This window comes from Terrapene carolina, unplaced genomic scaffold (genome assembly GCF_002925995.2).
Source record: "Terrapene carolina triunguis isolate 2854851 unplaced genomic scaffold, T_m_triunguis-2.0 Scaffold32862, whole genome shotgun sequence".
Lineage (NCBI taxonomy): Eukaryota > Metazoa > Chordata > Testudines > Emydidae > Terrapene > Terrapene triunguis.
In genome coordinates this window covers 1,777,856-1,791,118 of record NW_020697213.1, presented here as the reverse complement: position 1 = coordinate 1,791,118, position 13,263 = coordinate 1,777,856, and the positions used below count along the sequence as shown (strand labels likewise).

Below are 13,263 nucleotides of genomic sequence, written 5' to 3'. Positions count from 1 at the left end.
TGGAAAATTGTTATAAATTTGCAATGAAACAGGGAAACCTAAAGTGCTGAGTCTTTTCCATTTCATCGCAAATATCTTACAAAAGTTTCATTCTGGCACACCCCCTCCTTTCTCAATCACTGTGGATAACACTACCATATCGTCTGTCACTCAGGCGTGAAACGTCGGCATCATCTCCTCTAGGTCGCATCGTCTCCTCTAGGTCTTCACATTTAGGCTGTATCTAAATCTTGCTGATTCTAAGCTACCGCCCCTTCCTATCTATTCATACAGCTACAAAATCTCATCCAAGCGGTCATTATCTCACATCGATGCAACATCCTTCTCTCTGGCCTTGAGAATGCAGTCTTGCTCTGCTCATATCCAGAACACAGCTACGAAGGTCATTTTCCTAGCCCGTTGCTTTGACCATGTCACTCCTCTATTTGCATCCCTCCACTTGCTCCCTCTTCTCTATCGCATCAAACATTAGCTACTTATTTTCAGTTTCAAGGCCCTTCATTACCTGCCCCTACCCAACATATCGTCTCTCACTCGTTATCAAAAGGTGGACGCCTGCCTTGGATCAGATCATGATGTCAGCCTGCCTTGTCCACTTGTTAAATTTTTAAACATGCACCTTCACTCTTTTGCTGCCCCTCATGCTTAGAAGAAGTTCCCTGTAAACATCTGGAAAGCGATGTCCTTATTGTCCTTCAAATCCCGCCTCTAAACCCTCCTTTGCCATGATGCCTTGAAAAGAACTTGACAGTGGTTATGCTGCCAGTGTGCTGAAATCACAGCCTATCATGCTGAACAATATTGTCTCAGCAAAAAGAATGAGGAGTGCTTGTGGCACCTTAGAGACTAACACATTTATTTGGGCATATGGGCTAAAACCCACTTCACCTCTGATGGCGTGGCTGATGTGATTAGGTCCTATGATGGTGTCCCTTGAATAGATATGTGGACAGAGTTGGCAACAGGCTTTGTTGCAATGACAGGTTCCTGGGTTGGTGTCTTTGGTGTGTGGTGTGTGGTTGCTGGTGACTATTTGCTTCAGGTTGGGGGGGCTGTCTGTAAGCGAGGACTGGCCTGTCTCCCAAGATCTGTGAGAGTGAGGGGTCGTCCTTCAGGATAGGTTGTAGATCCTTGATGATGTGCTGGAGAGGTTTTAGTTGGGGGCTGAAGGTGACGGCTAGTGGCGTTCTGTTACTTTCTTTGTTGGGCCTGTCCTGGAGTAGGTGACTTCTGGGTATCCTTCTGGCTCTGTCAATCTGTTTCTTCACTTCAGCAGGTGGGTATTGTCGTTTTAACAACGCTTGATAGAGATCTTGTAGGTGTTTGTCTCTGTCTGAGGGATTGGAGCAAATGCGGTTGTATCTTAGAGCTTGGCTGTAGACAATGGATCCTGTGATGTGGTCTGGATGAAAGCTGGAGGCATGTAGGTAAGTATAGCGGTCCGTAGGTTTCCGGTATAGGGTTGTGTTTATGTGACCATCGCTTATTAGCACTGTAGTGTCCAGGAAGTGGATCTCTTGTGTGGACTGGTCCAGGGTGAGGTTGATGATGGGATGGAAATTGTTGAAATCATGATGGAATTCCTCAAGGGCTTCTTTTCCATGGGTCCAGATGATGATGTCCTCAATGTAGCGTAAGTAGAGTAGGGGCGTTAGGGGACAAGAGGCTGAGGAAGCGTTGTTCTAAGTCAGCCATAAAAATGTTGGCATACTGTGGGGCCATGTGGGTACCCATAGCAGTGCTGCTGACTTGAAGGTATACATTGTCCCCAAATGTGAAATAGTTGTGGGTGAGGACAAAGTCACAAAGTTCAGCCACCAGGTTTGCCGTGACATTATCGGGGATACTGTTTCTGATGGCTTGTAGTCCATCTTTGTGTGGAATGTTGGTGTAGAGGGCTTCTACATCCATAGTGGCCAGTATGGTGTTTTCTGGAAGATCGCCATCCTGAAAAGGTCCACATATCTATTCAAGGGACACCATCATAGGACCTAATCACATCAGCCACGCCATCAGAGGCTCGTTCACCTGCACATCTACCAATGTGATATATGCCATCATGTGCCAGCAATGCCCCTCTGCCATGTACATTGGCCAAACCGGACAGTCTCTACGCAAAAGAATAAATGGACACAAATCAGACGTCAAGAATTATAACATTCAAAAACCAGTCGGAGAACACTTCAACCTCCCTACAGACCTAAAAGTCTCAATTCTCCAACAAAAAAACTTAAAAAACAGACTCCAATGAGAAACTGCAGAACTGGAATTAATTTGAAAACTGGACACCATTAAATTAGGTTTGAATAAAGACTGGGAGTGGATGGATCATTACACAAAGTATAAACTATTTCCCCATGCTAATTTTTTCCCCTACTGTTACTCACACCTTCTTGTCAACTGTTTGAAATGGGCCATCCAGATTATCACTACAAAAGTTTTTTTTCCTCCTGCTGATAATAGCCCACCTTAATTGATTACCCTTGTTACAGCTGAGATGGCAACACCCATTTTTTTCAGGTTCTCTGTGTATGTATGTATATTATATATATATATATCTTCCTACTGTATTTTCCACTGCATGCATCTGATGAAGTGGGTTCTAGCCCACGAAAGCTTATGCCCAAATAAATTTGTTAGTCTCTAAGGTGCCACAAGGACTCCTCATTGTTTTTGCTGGTACAGACTAACACGGCTACCCTCGGATTATTGTCTCATTGTTTCCTTGTATTCCCCCATCCATCTGCATCTATCTGTTGTCTCCTGTCTTATACTGAGACTGTAAGCTCACTGGAGCAGGGACTGTTTGTACAGTGGCTAGCTCAGTGGGTGCTGTGCATAACTACAGCTCCTAGGTGCTACCGTAATACAAATAAATAAACAACAACATCAGGAACAGAAGCAGAGTCTCTTGACTTTCAGTCTAAAGCCCTGTTCACGTGAGTGCTTGAACCTGCATTTCCTCCTTGCCCTGATCTTCCATTGTCTTCAAGGGGATTCTGGAAGCAGAATGGACTCAATTGTAAAATTACAATTGCTCTGTACACCTACAGAGACAAGGTGGGCGAGGCAATATCTTTTACTGGACCAACTTCTGTTGCTGAGAGGAACAAGCTTTCGAGCCACACAGAGCTCACTCACCTTGTCCCGCTAATATCCTGGGACAACATGGCTACAATCACATTGCTACACTGCTCCAGTAAGAAAAGGTTTCGGTGTTTCTCTGGTTTGAAATAATGTGAGGTATTTTTATTACATGTCAGAAATTAGGGCCCCAGTTCAACAAAGCACTTAAGCATGTGCTTAAATCCCACTAAACTCAGTGTCCCTGACCTTGCTACAGTCTCTGGCCAGGGCAAGCCCAGTGCACCATTGACTTCCTGGGGCTCTGTGGAAGCGCAGGGACCTGCCTATGTGGAGTCAGTTATAGCAGTGAGGCCTAACACAGTATAGTTTATTTCCCTTTAGAGAATTTTTACACTAAGCAAAGCTTTGAGGTGCTATAAATTGGTTTTAGTATTTCTTGTTTACATGGCACTTACACCAAAGATGGGCTAGGAATTTCACAGGAAAATGATAATACAAGGAGCCTGCCTTAAAAATCCAAGTCCAACATTTAGATTTTGTGGGTGAAAAAAAGGTTTTACAAAACTAAGAAATTATGTGAAAAATTTAAAACATATAACTGAAAACAATCTGAAAATTTAAACTTTCTCCTGCAGTGCTACTAATACCAATGAGCCAGCACTGTGAGATAATTTGGAATACATTAACATTTACAAATAGTTCAAATAGTCCTTTCAATGTGCTTCCCTTGCATTTGTTGACACTGAATTTCATTCATCTTCAATCTTGCTGCCCATTCACCCAGGTTGATGATGATGAATTATTTGTATTGTGGTCGTGTTTGGGGGCTCCAACCAGCGGGCAGGGTCCCCTTGTACTACTCTCTGTACAAATACTTAGCAAAAGGATGGTCCCTGCCCCACAGAGCTTACAGTTTAAGTAGGTCTCTTCTGAAGTTCCTCACACAGTCTTCTCTAGCCTACCTAACTTTCTGTCACCAGCACGTTTGCCACCTGACCCTTGGCCCCATTCTCCTGTTATCAATAAATCAGACAACACTGTCTTATTATGGAACTTGGGAGCACTCCACTGTTAACCTTTTGCCATGGTGAAAACTAAACGTTTATTTCTTCTTTTTGTTGTATCTTAGTCAGTTTCTAATCCATGCCAGACTTTTACCTCTCTCCCTGGAGATATGCAGCCTCGCAGGAGGAGCTTTGGAAAAGGATTGTCGTCAGTTGGGTCTCCTTCATGCACCATTTTGTTCAAGCTGAGGGAGACGAAGGAGGAGGACTGCGTAGAACGGATTGACAAACATTTCTGCATGCTCGTTGAGGCTTGTCTAGACTTGGAAAATGAGTCGTAACATGTTAAAACAAAACCTATTTTCCCAGTCTTGACGTGCTCTTTGAAAGTGAAAGAATCAAAACTCTTCCTGGAGGTGAAAGCAGAGATTGTAATGCCCAACCCCGGTAAGGCTGTATGCACTGCAGAGACCTGCGGCCTTCAGCTGTGGTTCATTGAGAAGCAGCTGTAATCAGGATGGGAACTATACTGGAGATGGTAACCTGCGGAAGAGCTATGTGCTCTCTCTCTGTGCTGGCCACGAAAGACAGAGTCAATGGGGCCAAACATCTGTGTTTCTGTCTAGATACCTTGCGGAAGGGGAACATTTTAGATAGGCAGCATAAACAACCCTAAGGGGGAATTGCTGAGTTCCTCTCTCTTTGCCAGGAAAGAGCGCCAGAACTCCTCAGACTTGGATGCTGGGAAATGAGAATCCCTCTTAATTCCCCTACCTGCAAGTAAACAGAACTGGTCAGCACAACCATGCTGCCAAGGGGAACTGCTACCTGCCTGCTAAGAGGACAAACCTGAAATTGTTTTCTGCCCCAAGGCAAAAAGGATTTAAAAAAAAAAAAAAGTTTCTTTAGTGGGTCAGTGACCCTATTCCCGGGAGTGGCAGTGACCCTCAAACCGCTTATTTCTCCATTTCTAATGAGCAGGGATTTTCCAAAGAGAGACATTTTTCACTTCTCACAAGCAAAAACATGGTGTATTTTCAATTGCGTTGTCAAAATTTTGTACAACTCTAGCAAAAAGTAAAAAAGGAGTAAGTCTAGATAATACCTTGTCCTGCCATGAGTGCCGGGGACTGGACTAGATGATCTCTTGAGGTCCCTTCCAGTCCTACGATTCTGTGATTCTATGGAATAGCCAGATTGCAGGCTCTTCGGGGCAAGGGGAGTCTCACAGTTATGTTTGCACAGTGCACGTCTACACTGCGATAAAGATCCACAACACAGCTGCGGCTGGCCCGAGTCAGCTGACGGGCTCACAGGGCTCAGGCGGTGGGGCTATAAAACTGCAGTGTAGCTGTTGGGCTCAGGCTGCAGCCCGAGCTCTGGGACCCCATGCGGGGGGAGAGGCTCAGAGCCTGGACTCCAGCCTGAGCCTGAACATGTGCTCTACAATTTTATAGCCCCACAGCCCGAGCCCTGTGAGCCCGTCAGCTGACTCGGGCCAGCCGCGGGGCTTTTACTGCAGTGTAGATGTGCCCGGGTGACACTGCAATACAAATAGCAAATGGTGAGAAAACAAACTAACCTTCTATCAGTCTCACTAACAAAGTGTTAGTAATAGGAGAGCTGTGAGCATGACTTTTCATTCCATCTGGATGGTGTCACCTGAATAGACCTTTTAAGCAAAGCAACAGTTTGTTCTGCCTGTAACTTTCTGCTTCCCCGCCCCCCATGTCTTTCCTGCTAATTTGCAGAATGACCACATAACTCAGGACTTGTCATTTTCGTGACCTCCTTTCCCATCATGCCATGTCTCTAGAAAACACTTTGGGATAGGGATTCTCTCATAACTGTTTGTAAAGCCTAGCACACTTTTGGGCACTGAATTAGTAACTTCAGGCAGGAGGAGGAGGCTGGAAGGGGACACATTTTCAATAAAAACATGAACTAACGAGGAAGGATAATAGATGGAAGTTGAAATATCTGTTAGAAAATTTTATGGAGTTTGTAAGTCCCTCTTCAAATAAAATCAAACGGAAGAAATATGAAGGCCCAGATTTACAGAGCTGAACAAGGCATCAGCTGAAGTGCCCTTACAAGCCACGTGGACCATCTATCTATCCTCAAGGCTAGCTGGACTTGGGTAGAAATGGAAGCAAAACCCACCTGTCCATTTGTTCTGGTCCTTGTCATTGCCACTCTCTTGCTCTTTAGTAGGCTCTTCTGGATCAGCCGGTGTCTCATTCAGCCCTTCCACATCTTCAACCGACTCTTCTAAAATGTAAGAAGCAAAGGGGAAAAAGATAAAAGCAGAAGTAGAGAAAGGAGTGAGTCTCTTGCTCATCAAAGAGTTCACTCAGCAGCAGCTAATTTTGTGGTGTATGTATAAAACCTGGCTTCCAATGGTTCTGATTCCCCTCTCCCAGGACTGCTTTGTGATAGGAACTGCCCAAAGGACCTGGCTAAACTGACAGATGATGGGTTGAGTTCCTTCACATTCATGAACTGGGATTGCTTGGTTATTTTCCGTGGTGTCTGGGGGTCCTCAGAACCTACAGTGCTAGTAGTTTCTTGCATGGTCAGTTCAAGCTACTCTGCTGAGGACCAATCTCAGATCGATTTCCACCTCCCCACATTTCAGACTGCAAGCACCGAACTGTTTGGGACATTTCAAGAAACAAACACACTTAGTCTCAAGGCTAATGTAATTTCAATAGAGCTCAAACCAAGACCAGTGAAATTCTAGAAACAGGAAAAGGAGTGCTGTCGTCACTGCTTCACTTTCCAGGGATGTCCTGTTTTCCTTAACTGGGAAGATTCTTTGTCTGGCAGACAGCACTGTGTACCCATGACACACCGGGCAGAATTTACTTGGAAGTTTCAACATTTCCAGTCCTGGATGTGGCTGGAACTTTTCTGCCAACATATCCCACAAGATCCACTACGGTGGGAACTACCCACACTTACCCAATACTAATCACCACAGAGAAAAACAGATAAGGACGATTTCCAGGAACAGTCACTTCTCTAGGCAACAGGCTGCAGCACTTCACAAGGTGAAAAGAAACCTGCTGCCTGAGTGAAGGAGAAATTTAAGAAAAACAAGAGTCCTTGGGGAAACGTACCATTTGGGGAAGTGAACTGAGGACGCTGCCCCTCCTATGCAGTTCACAACCACTGACAAAATTCCAGCAGGTCATTTACTAGCCAACAATGACCTCCAAGTCTAAAGAGAATTCCTTTTAAGTTGTACAACCCTCTCCTCTCCACGCACATATAAGCCGAGAAGAGGAAATTCCTGAAACAAACTGGAGGATATGGAAATACATGCACCATCTTTTCTAGGTCCAGCCATGCTTGGCCATCTTGCTTTTATTTATTCAGACTTTCAACAAGATTGTCCAACAACTGGATCATAAAGTTAGTCTTGAAATGGTGAAATATTTCTTAAAGCAACACAGTTCAATTAGTTTCTAGCCAAGCTCCCTTGTTCTCTACAAACATACTTACCTGCCCTTTAAATACACATACACAGTCCATCAGATACTATGGTGATGGGAGCCATAAAAGTAGGTATTAATCCATCAAGAGAACTCTAAGCACTGACAGGCCCACGTTGAATATGGAAGAACTGGCACTTCAGACATGCACAACTTTATCAGAAACTGTCCCCAGCTCACAGAACCCAAACAAGCTAGTGAGAAATGGCAACCTTTCCAAGGGCTTTAGCAAAGAGGAACAGACTCACTAAGGCTTTGTCTACACTACACATCTTTTAGTAACACGGCCGTGTCAACACAACCCTGTCGCTAAAAGTCAGGCAGTGTAGCTGCTGTTTGTTGGCATTTTTGCTGACAAAATACTTCCACCCCCACGGAGCGGCGTTCACATTGTTGACAGGCAAGCGCTCCTGCTGACAATGCGCTGTTTATACTGACACTTGCTGTGGCAAAACTTGTGTCTTTTTGGGGGGGGGGGGGGGCCAAGGGGGGGGTTGCACCTCTGAGTGACAAACACGAACAATTAGTTTGCAGCAAGCTGGAGTGTGAAGCTTGCTGCAGACTAGCTGTCTGTATGGACCCTACTGATGCACATTAGCAGTTCATTAATGTGCTTTGATCTAGTCCTCTTTGACCCAGCAGGGTTCACAAGAACACTTGGCCTGTGGCAGGCTATGCAGGGCAGATTCACTTCCTTGTTTGTGGTGAACTAAATGTTCATGTAGACAAGCTTTACCACCAATAGAAAAGGGAATGATCTGTGACACTGGATTGAGAGGATGACAAGCGAATATGCTTTTTTTTGCATTTCTAACAATTTATTTTTTCCAGGCAATCAAAAAAGAGAGTGAATATTGGCAGGACTATTAGGTTCATTAAGGAGGAATTCTACCATCTCATGGATGAGTTCACAGCACCACCTCTGGTAAAAGGTGGGTCAGTCACTAGGGCCTGAGGATCACTCACCCTGTAAACTGAAGGTTACCACCAGGGAAACGAGCCACCGTCCACGCAATATAAGCTTACAGGAATGGAATGGCTCAGGTGCAGCTTTCACCAGCTCTATCAGGAGTACATTAGTAGCCACTGGCAAAGGGGGCTTTTTAACAAGGGATTTCAAAATTGACTGACAAGGGGCTGCAAGTATCGGGGTTGACTTTGGCCTGACTGCCCCACACTGTGAACTTTCTCCACTTGGCGCTCTAGGTGCCGCTGGTCGAACACAAGCCATTTGCTTGAAGGTACAATTTTCAAAAACCTCTGTATGACTTGGCCCAAGTTCTATCGACTTCCAATGGAGACCCAGGCTCGTGATGATGGTGCTTTTGAAAACAGGACTGAGGTGCTTTTGAAAACGCTACCTCCGAGGCCTATGGATAGAATGGGTAGCACATGATGTCTAACGGGGGCGTGGCTCATAATCTACCTCACTACCACTGCTCTGCAGGTCAAAATTCTTTAGAGCTGTGAGAGTTGTAGGGGTCTTGTTCTGGGAAGCTCAGACTCCCAGTGTGAGATGTCTGGTGGATGGTATCCTTCGACAAAGACATTTTTCAGTGATATGCAGAAAATTACAATACTACAAATTATTGATGCAGAAACTGTCTCCTTGTGGGCTGAGCAGCAGGGAGTTTGCTGGAGGGAAGAACTGTGGAATCAGCATTTGGATTCATAGTTGGGAACTGAAATTCCATAATTCCCCTCACTTCAGGAAAAAACGGAGAAAAATTCATCTCTTTGTTACTGCCTAAGAGAATCTGTAAGCCAAAGTGTGGAGAAGGTTTCTCTTTAACTGGGGAAGCAGGGATAAAAAGCAGGAGTTAAAAAGTTAACTGATTTTATGGTCTTTGTTAAAAAATATTTGAATATCAAGTCTTTGCTTTTTTTTCTGTCCCAAATTAACATTCACCCATAGTGACTGGTTCCAAGACACTCCAGTGATACACAGACTAGAATTGCTTAACTAGACAGACAAGGAAGTAGCCTATGATCCTCCTGGTAAAATAAAATGTGCACTTCCTCTCAGCTCCTCAAAGCACTTTAACAAGGTGGGCAAAGCATCCCCAGCCCCATTTCACAGAACAGAAAACTGAGGCACAGATGAGGTTGGTGACTTGCTCAAGGTTAAATAGGGGGGCCAGTGATAGCCAGAAATATAAACCTCGGTCTCCCAACTCTAACTCCTCTGCTCCAGCCAACAGACAAAAACACATTTCCCTTATTTCTGAAAGAGGAAAGAGAAATGTACTAAAAAACTAAAGCCTTCCTCAGCTACAATGAAGCTGCAACATCCTCCCTAGCTAACAAAGATAAGCCTGATGTGCTAGAGCCTTCATGCAATTCCACCTGAGACCTAGAGGTGTCACCGTCTGCATGGAGAGGAAGAAGGGGTAGCCGGCCGCTGGATTCAGACACTGTCTGGGCTGCCTAACCTGAGCATGTGGAAATAATATACGTCTTCAAGTGAACTGTCTGGTTCTGGGGAAATAAAATAGGACATTCATAAGCAGTTACACCATCTGTCTTTATACCATCATCATCAACAACAAGGGGGAAAAAAGAGCTCTTTAAATGGATGAAAGCCCAGGCTGACAGTAACCGGGAAAATGTGAGCTGTGAATACCAATAAAGGTAGAAAAATGATTAAAAAACAAGGATACAAACTGCAAATTCCTCTTCCCTGCTCAGCGCCCAGCCCCACTGACGTGAAGGCAGTTTGTTTTATTGGTCAGCTACTTAAAAAGAAAGCTACCAGACAGTAACGTGTAGTAGGAATTCACCAAGCCCCTGTCACTGGAAAGCTTGCTTTTCTGAGAACCAAATCACGTCCGCTTCCTTCTGCCTCATCCAGAGCTTTCTGATCCAGGAACGGGATGAGGCTGCAGAACTGATTTTCCTACTCACGGAAAAGAATTTTTGTGAAGTTTGGTTGCTTTTAAATAGGAGAGGTGGAGGATAAAATACTGAGGGATATATTCTTCCATTTGCTGGCACAAGCCTCTCCTGGACCCCGGTGGCTCATTTGGTCCCCTGCACAGACTGGGGCAGCCCTGACCACTGTCTTAACCTGGCTCCCCTGTTGGAATGACCCCTATGGACCAAAGCAGGGGTGCAGAATCACTGGAGCATAAGAATGTTATGCTCCAGTTCATAAGAATGTTCCTGTCTTGTCTCCTCCCATCCATGACACAGCCCCTCCCCTCCTTCATCCCACCCTGGAATGCTCCGTGCACGGGGAAGTTCCAGCAATGGTGGAGCTGAGATCTACCACTCTAGTAGTATAGCCCAGGGGTAAAGGAACAGGTTCACAGCTCCCCACAGCCCCTTTCCATCTGGTATTTGTAAAGGTGTAGATACCAGATCTACATGTTGGGTAGTTATCATAGGCTTCAGGGTATACGCTGATCATTTGGACAGTCAGGAAGGAGCTTCCCTCGGTTTCCCATGCAGCACTTCGTAACTAGCTGCTAGATGTACTACTGTTGGGTTTTTCACCTTCTTCTGGAGCAGGCGGACCGCAGGCCAAATCCAGACCACAAGACACTTTTGAATGGACCCCAAAATCCTTTTATTTACTTATTATTGTTATATTTTATTATCTTCTCTGGAGTCTGGATCTTGACTATATCTTGACCACAAAATTTGGACCTTGACAAAAAAATAATTGACTACCTCTGTCTGAAATATCAGGAATTGTCCACTAGCAGAGTTAAGATATTAGACCAGAGTTAAGACCAATGATTTGATCCAGTTTTTAATGGCAAGGTGGCTCCTTTCAACATAGAAAAGAGCAAAGTAAAAAAGAAACAGGGTCTTTCTTCCTTCCCAAGCACCTATTTCAAAATTCTCTCTCTGATGAGGTCTCTGCATCTGGTGTGCCCAAGTGACTGTTTCAACATAGCTGTTCTCTGAGATGGAAGGGAAACGCCTGTAAACATTTGAGTCAGGGCTTCTTTCCTCTTCCCTTACCCCTTTTCTCTTGAACTCTCAAGAGTAGTAACACTGAAGGGTTTCTGATGTGTAGTTTCCTTTCATTAGAATTGGCTAGAATATCCTCATGTAAGTTTGTACTCATGCTATAGTCACACTTCAATGGCAAGACAGAGCTGACCCTTCTGCTGAGCTCAGCCGGACAACGGGAGAGCCCTGCAGCTGAGGGGAATGCTCACCCTCCTCTAGGGCAAGAGTGTCCAGTGCCAAACCCCTAAAGACAGCCTGATCCTCTGATTAGTTAGGGGCAAAAGCCCCTGTAAAAACAACGAAGGCGCTTGTGTTACCTTATACTATAGCAAGTACTCGCCATACTTGGTGCCCATTCCCATCCACTGCTTTCACTTGTTCACGACTTTCTGATGCACCTAAAGTTGGAGCAAAATCTCACTGGTCACTTTGTGCCTGAAGCACCCCCCTAAATTTTTCCACTTGAAAAAACTACAACAAACTTTGTCCCCTTTTCCCCCAGGCTTATAACTCAAAGTCAGCTTGACTTTGAGCCTTCAGTCATGGCCATGCAGATCCCCGAGAGAAGATTGCGTCTTTGCTGAGTGTCTGAAGAGTCAGTAACATTCTAAGCTGGAGACATCTGCTCAGCTTGTTAGTCTAAGTAAGTCCCATCGTCTTTGTGACCAGGGTGCATGCACCCTAAGCAGGAGACACAGGGGGATGCTGTGCTGCGTGAGGAAGTTCACCTGCAGCACTGCGTTCGGGAACCTCTGCACCCTCCGTATGTCTGAGAGAAGCTCTATGCTGGTCCTCTCATTTACAGGAGCAGAGCAGGGTGTGACAGAGCCGCCCCAGCGAGTGCTGTTTAATCTGCAGTCTGGGGCCTTAACAAACAGCACTGAGGGGCTACAGCTGCTACTCCTGTGCATTAGCTGGAGTCGAGGGCATGGGGAGGATATGGCTGTGCTGTGGCTCCAGGCTGAGAAGTGGATTTCCCCAAGCCCTGTACATGTCAGGGTTTACGAAAGTTAAGTGAATTTCACCCTTCCTAGGCAGAAGAACTGGGCAGACTCAGGGGCTGCTGCTAAGCAATTTGCATGAGAGAGATTGAGTCTCAGTGAAACACAAACAATAAAATCCTCCCATGAGCCCCACTGCCTTAACACGATCCCATGAGCCCCACTGCCTTAACACGATCCATGGGTGCTATATAAATAAATATACTTAGAACAATTTTATAAATCCCTGAGAATGGGCTTATACCAAGAGTACCGTTAGGAGCTGTAATTACAGAGCGGCAGGAACGCTAGGAAATCTGCTCTTCAGAATTTTGAAATCCACCCCAGTGCAAATTCCCAGGATGTGTCTTTTCTTCCTTAGTGAATAAATCATTTTAGACAACGGCATTTCCTTTTAATTTGAAATTAAACTATTCACTAAAGAGAAGGAGCAGAGGAAAAGCAGTTTGGAAAATTTAAGTATCTTCTGACCTCAGCAGAATTCAGAAAATCCCTGAGCCTAAGTAAGTAGTGAGAATGTGCTTCTGTCCCCAAACATCACAGAACAAAATGTATCACTTCTGCCCCTTCCAAAACCCAGACAACAAAGCTTAAAATCAGTGCAGAGAGAGGTCATCAAATCCCTACTGGAAGTGTGCCAGGCTGAACAATCTGAGTCTCCTCAGCTCTCTCTTCCTTTCAGCCTTATTTCCTTAACAAATGGACATCTCTGAT

The 13,263-nt window shown here is 45.0% G+C and overlaps 1 protein-coding gene across 2 annotated transcripts in view; it reads right to left on the bottom strand.

The window, feature by feature from the left end:
• The window catches only part of LOC112106278 (zinc finger homeobox protein 3), a 175,334-nt gene that overhangs the window by 40,895 nt on the left and 121,176 nt on the right, over positions 1–13,263 (bottom strand). For both annotated transcript variants that reach the window (XM_029914168.1, XM_024199438.2), the window contains one exon: positions 6,255–6,362. In XM_029914168.1, the coding sequence (XP_029770028.1) occupies positions 6,255–6,362 (108 nt within the window). The remainder of the gene's footprint in view (positions 1–6,254; positions 6,363–13,263) is intronic.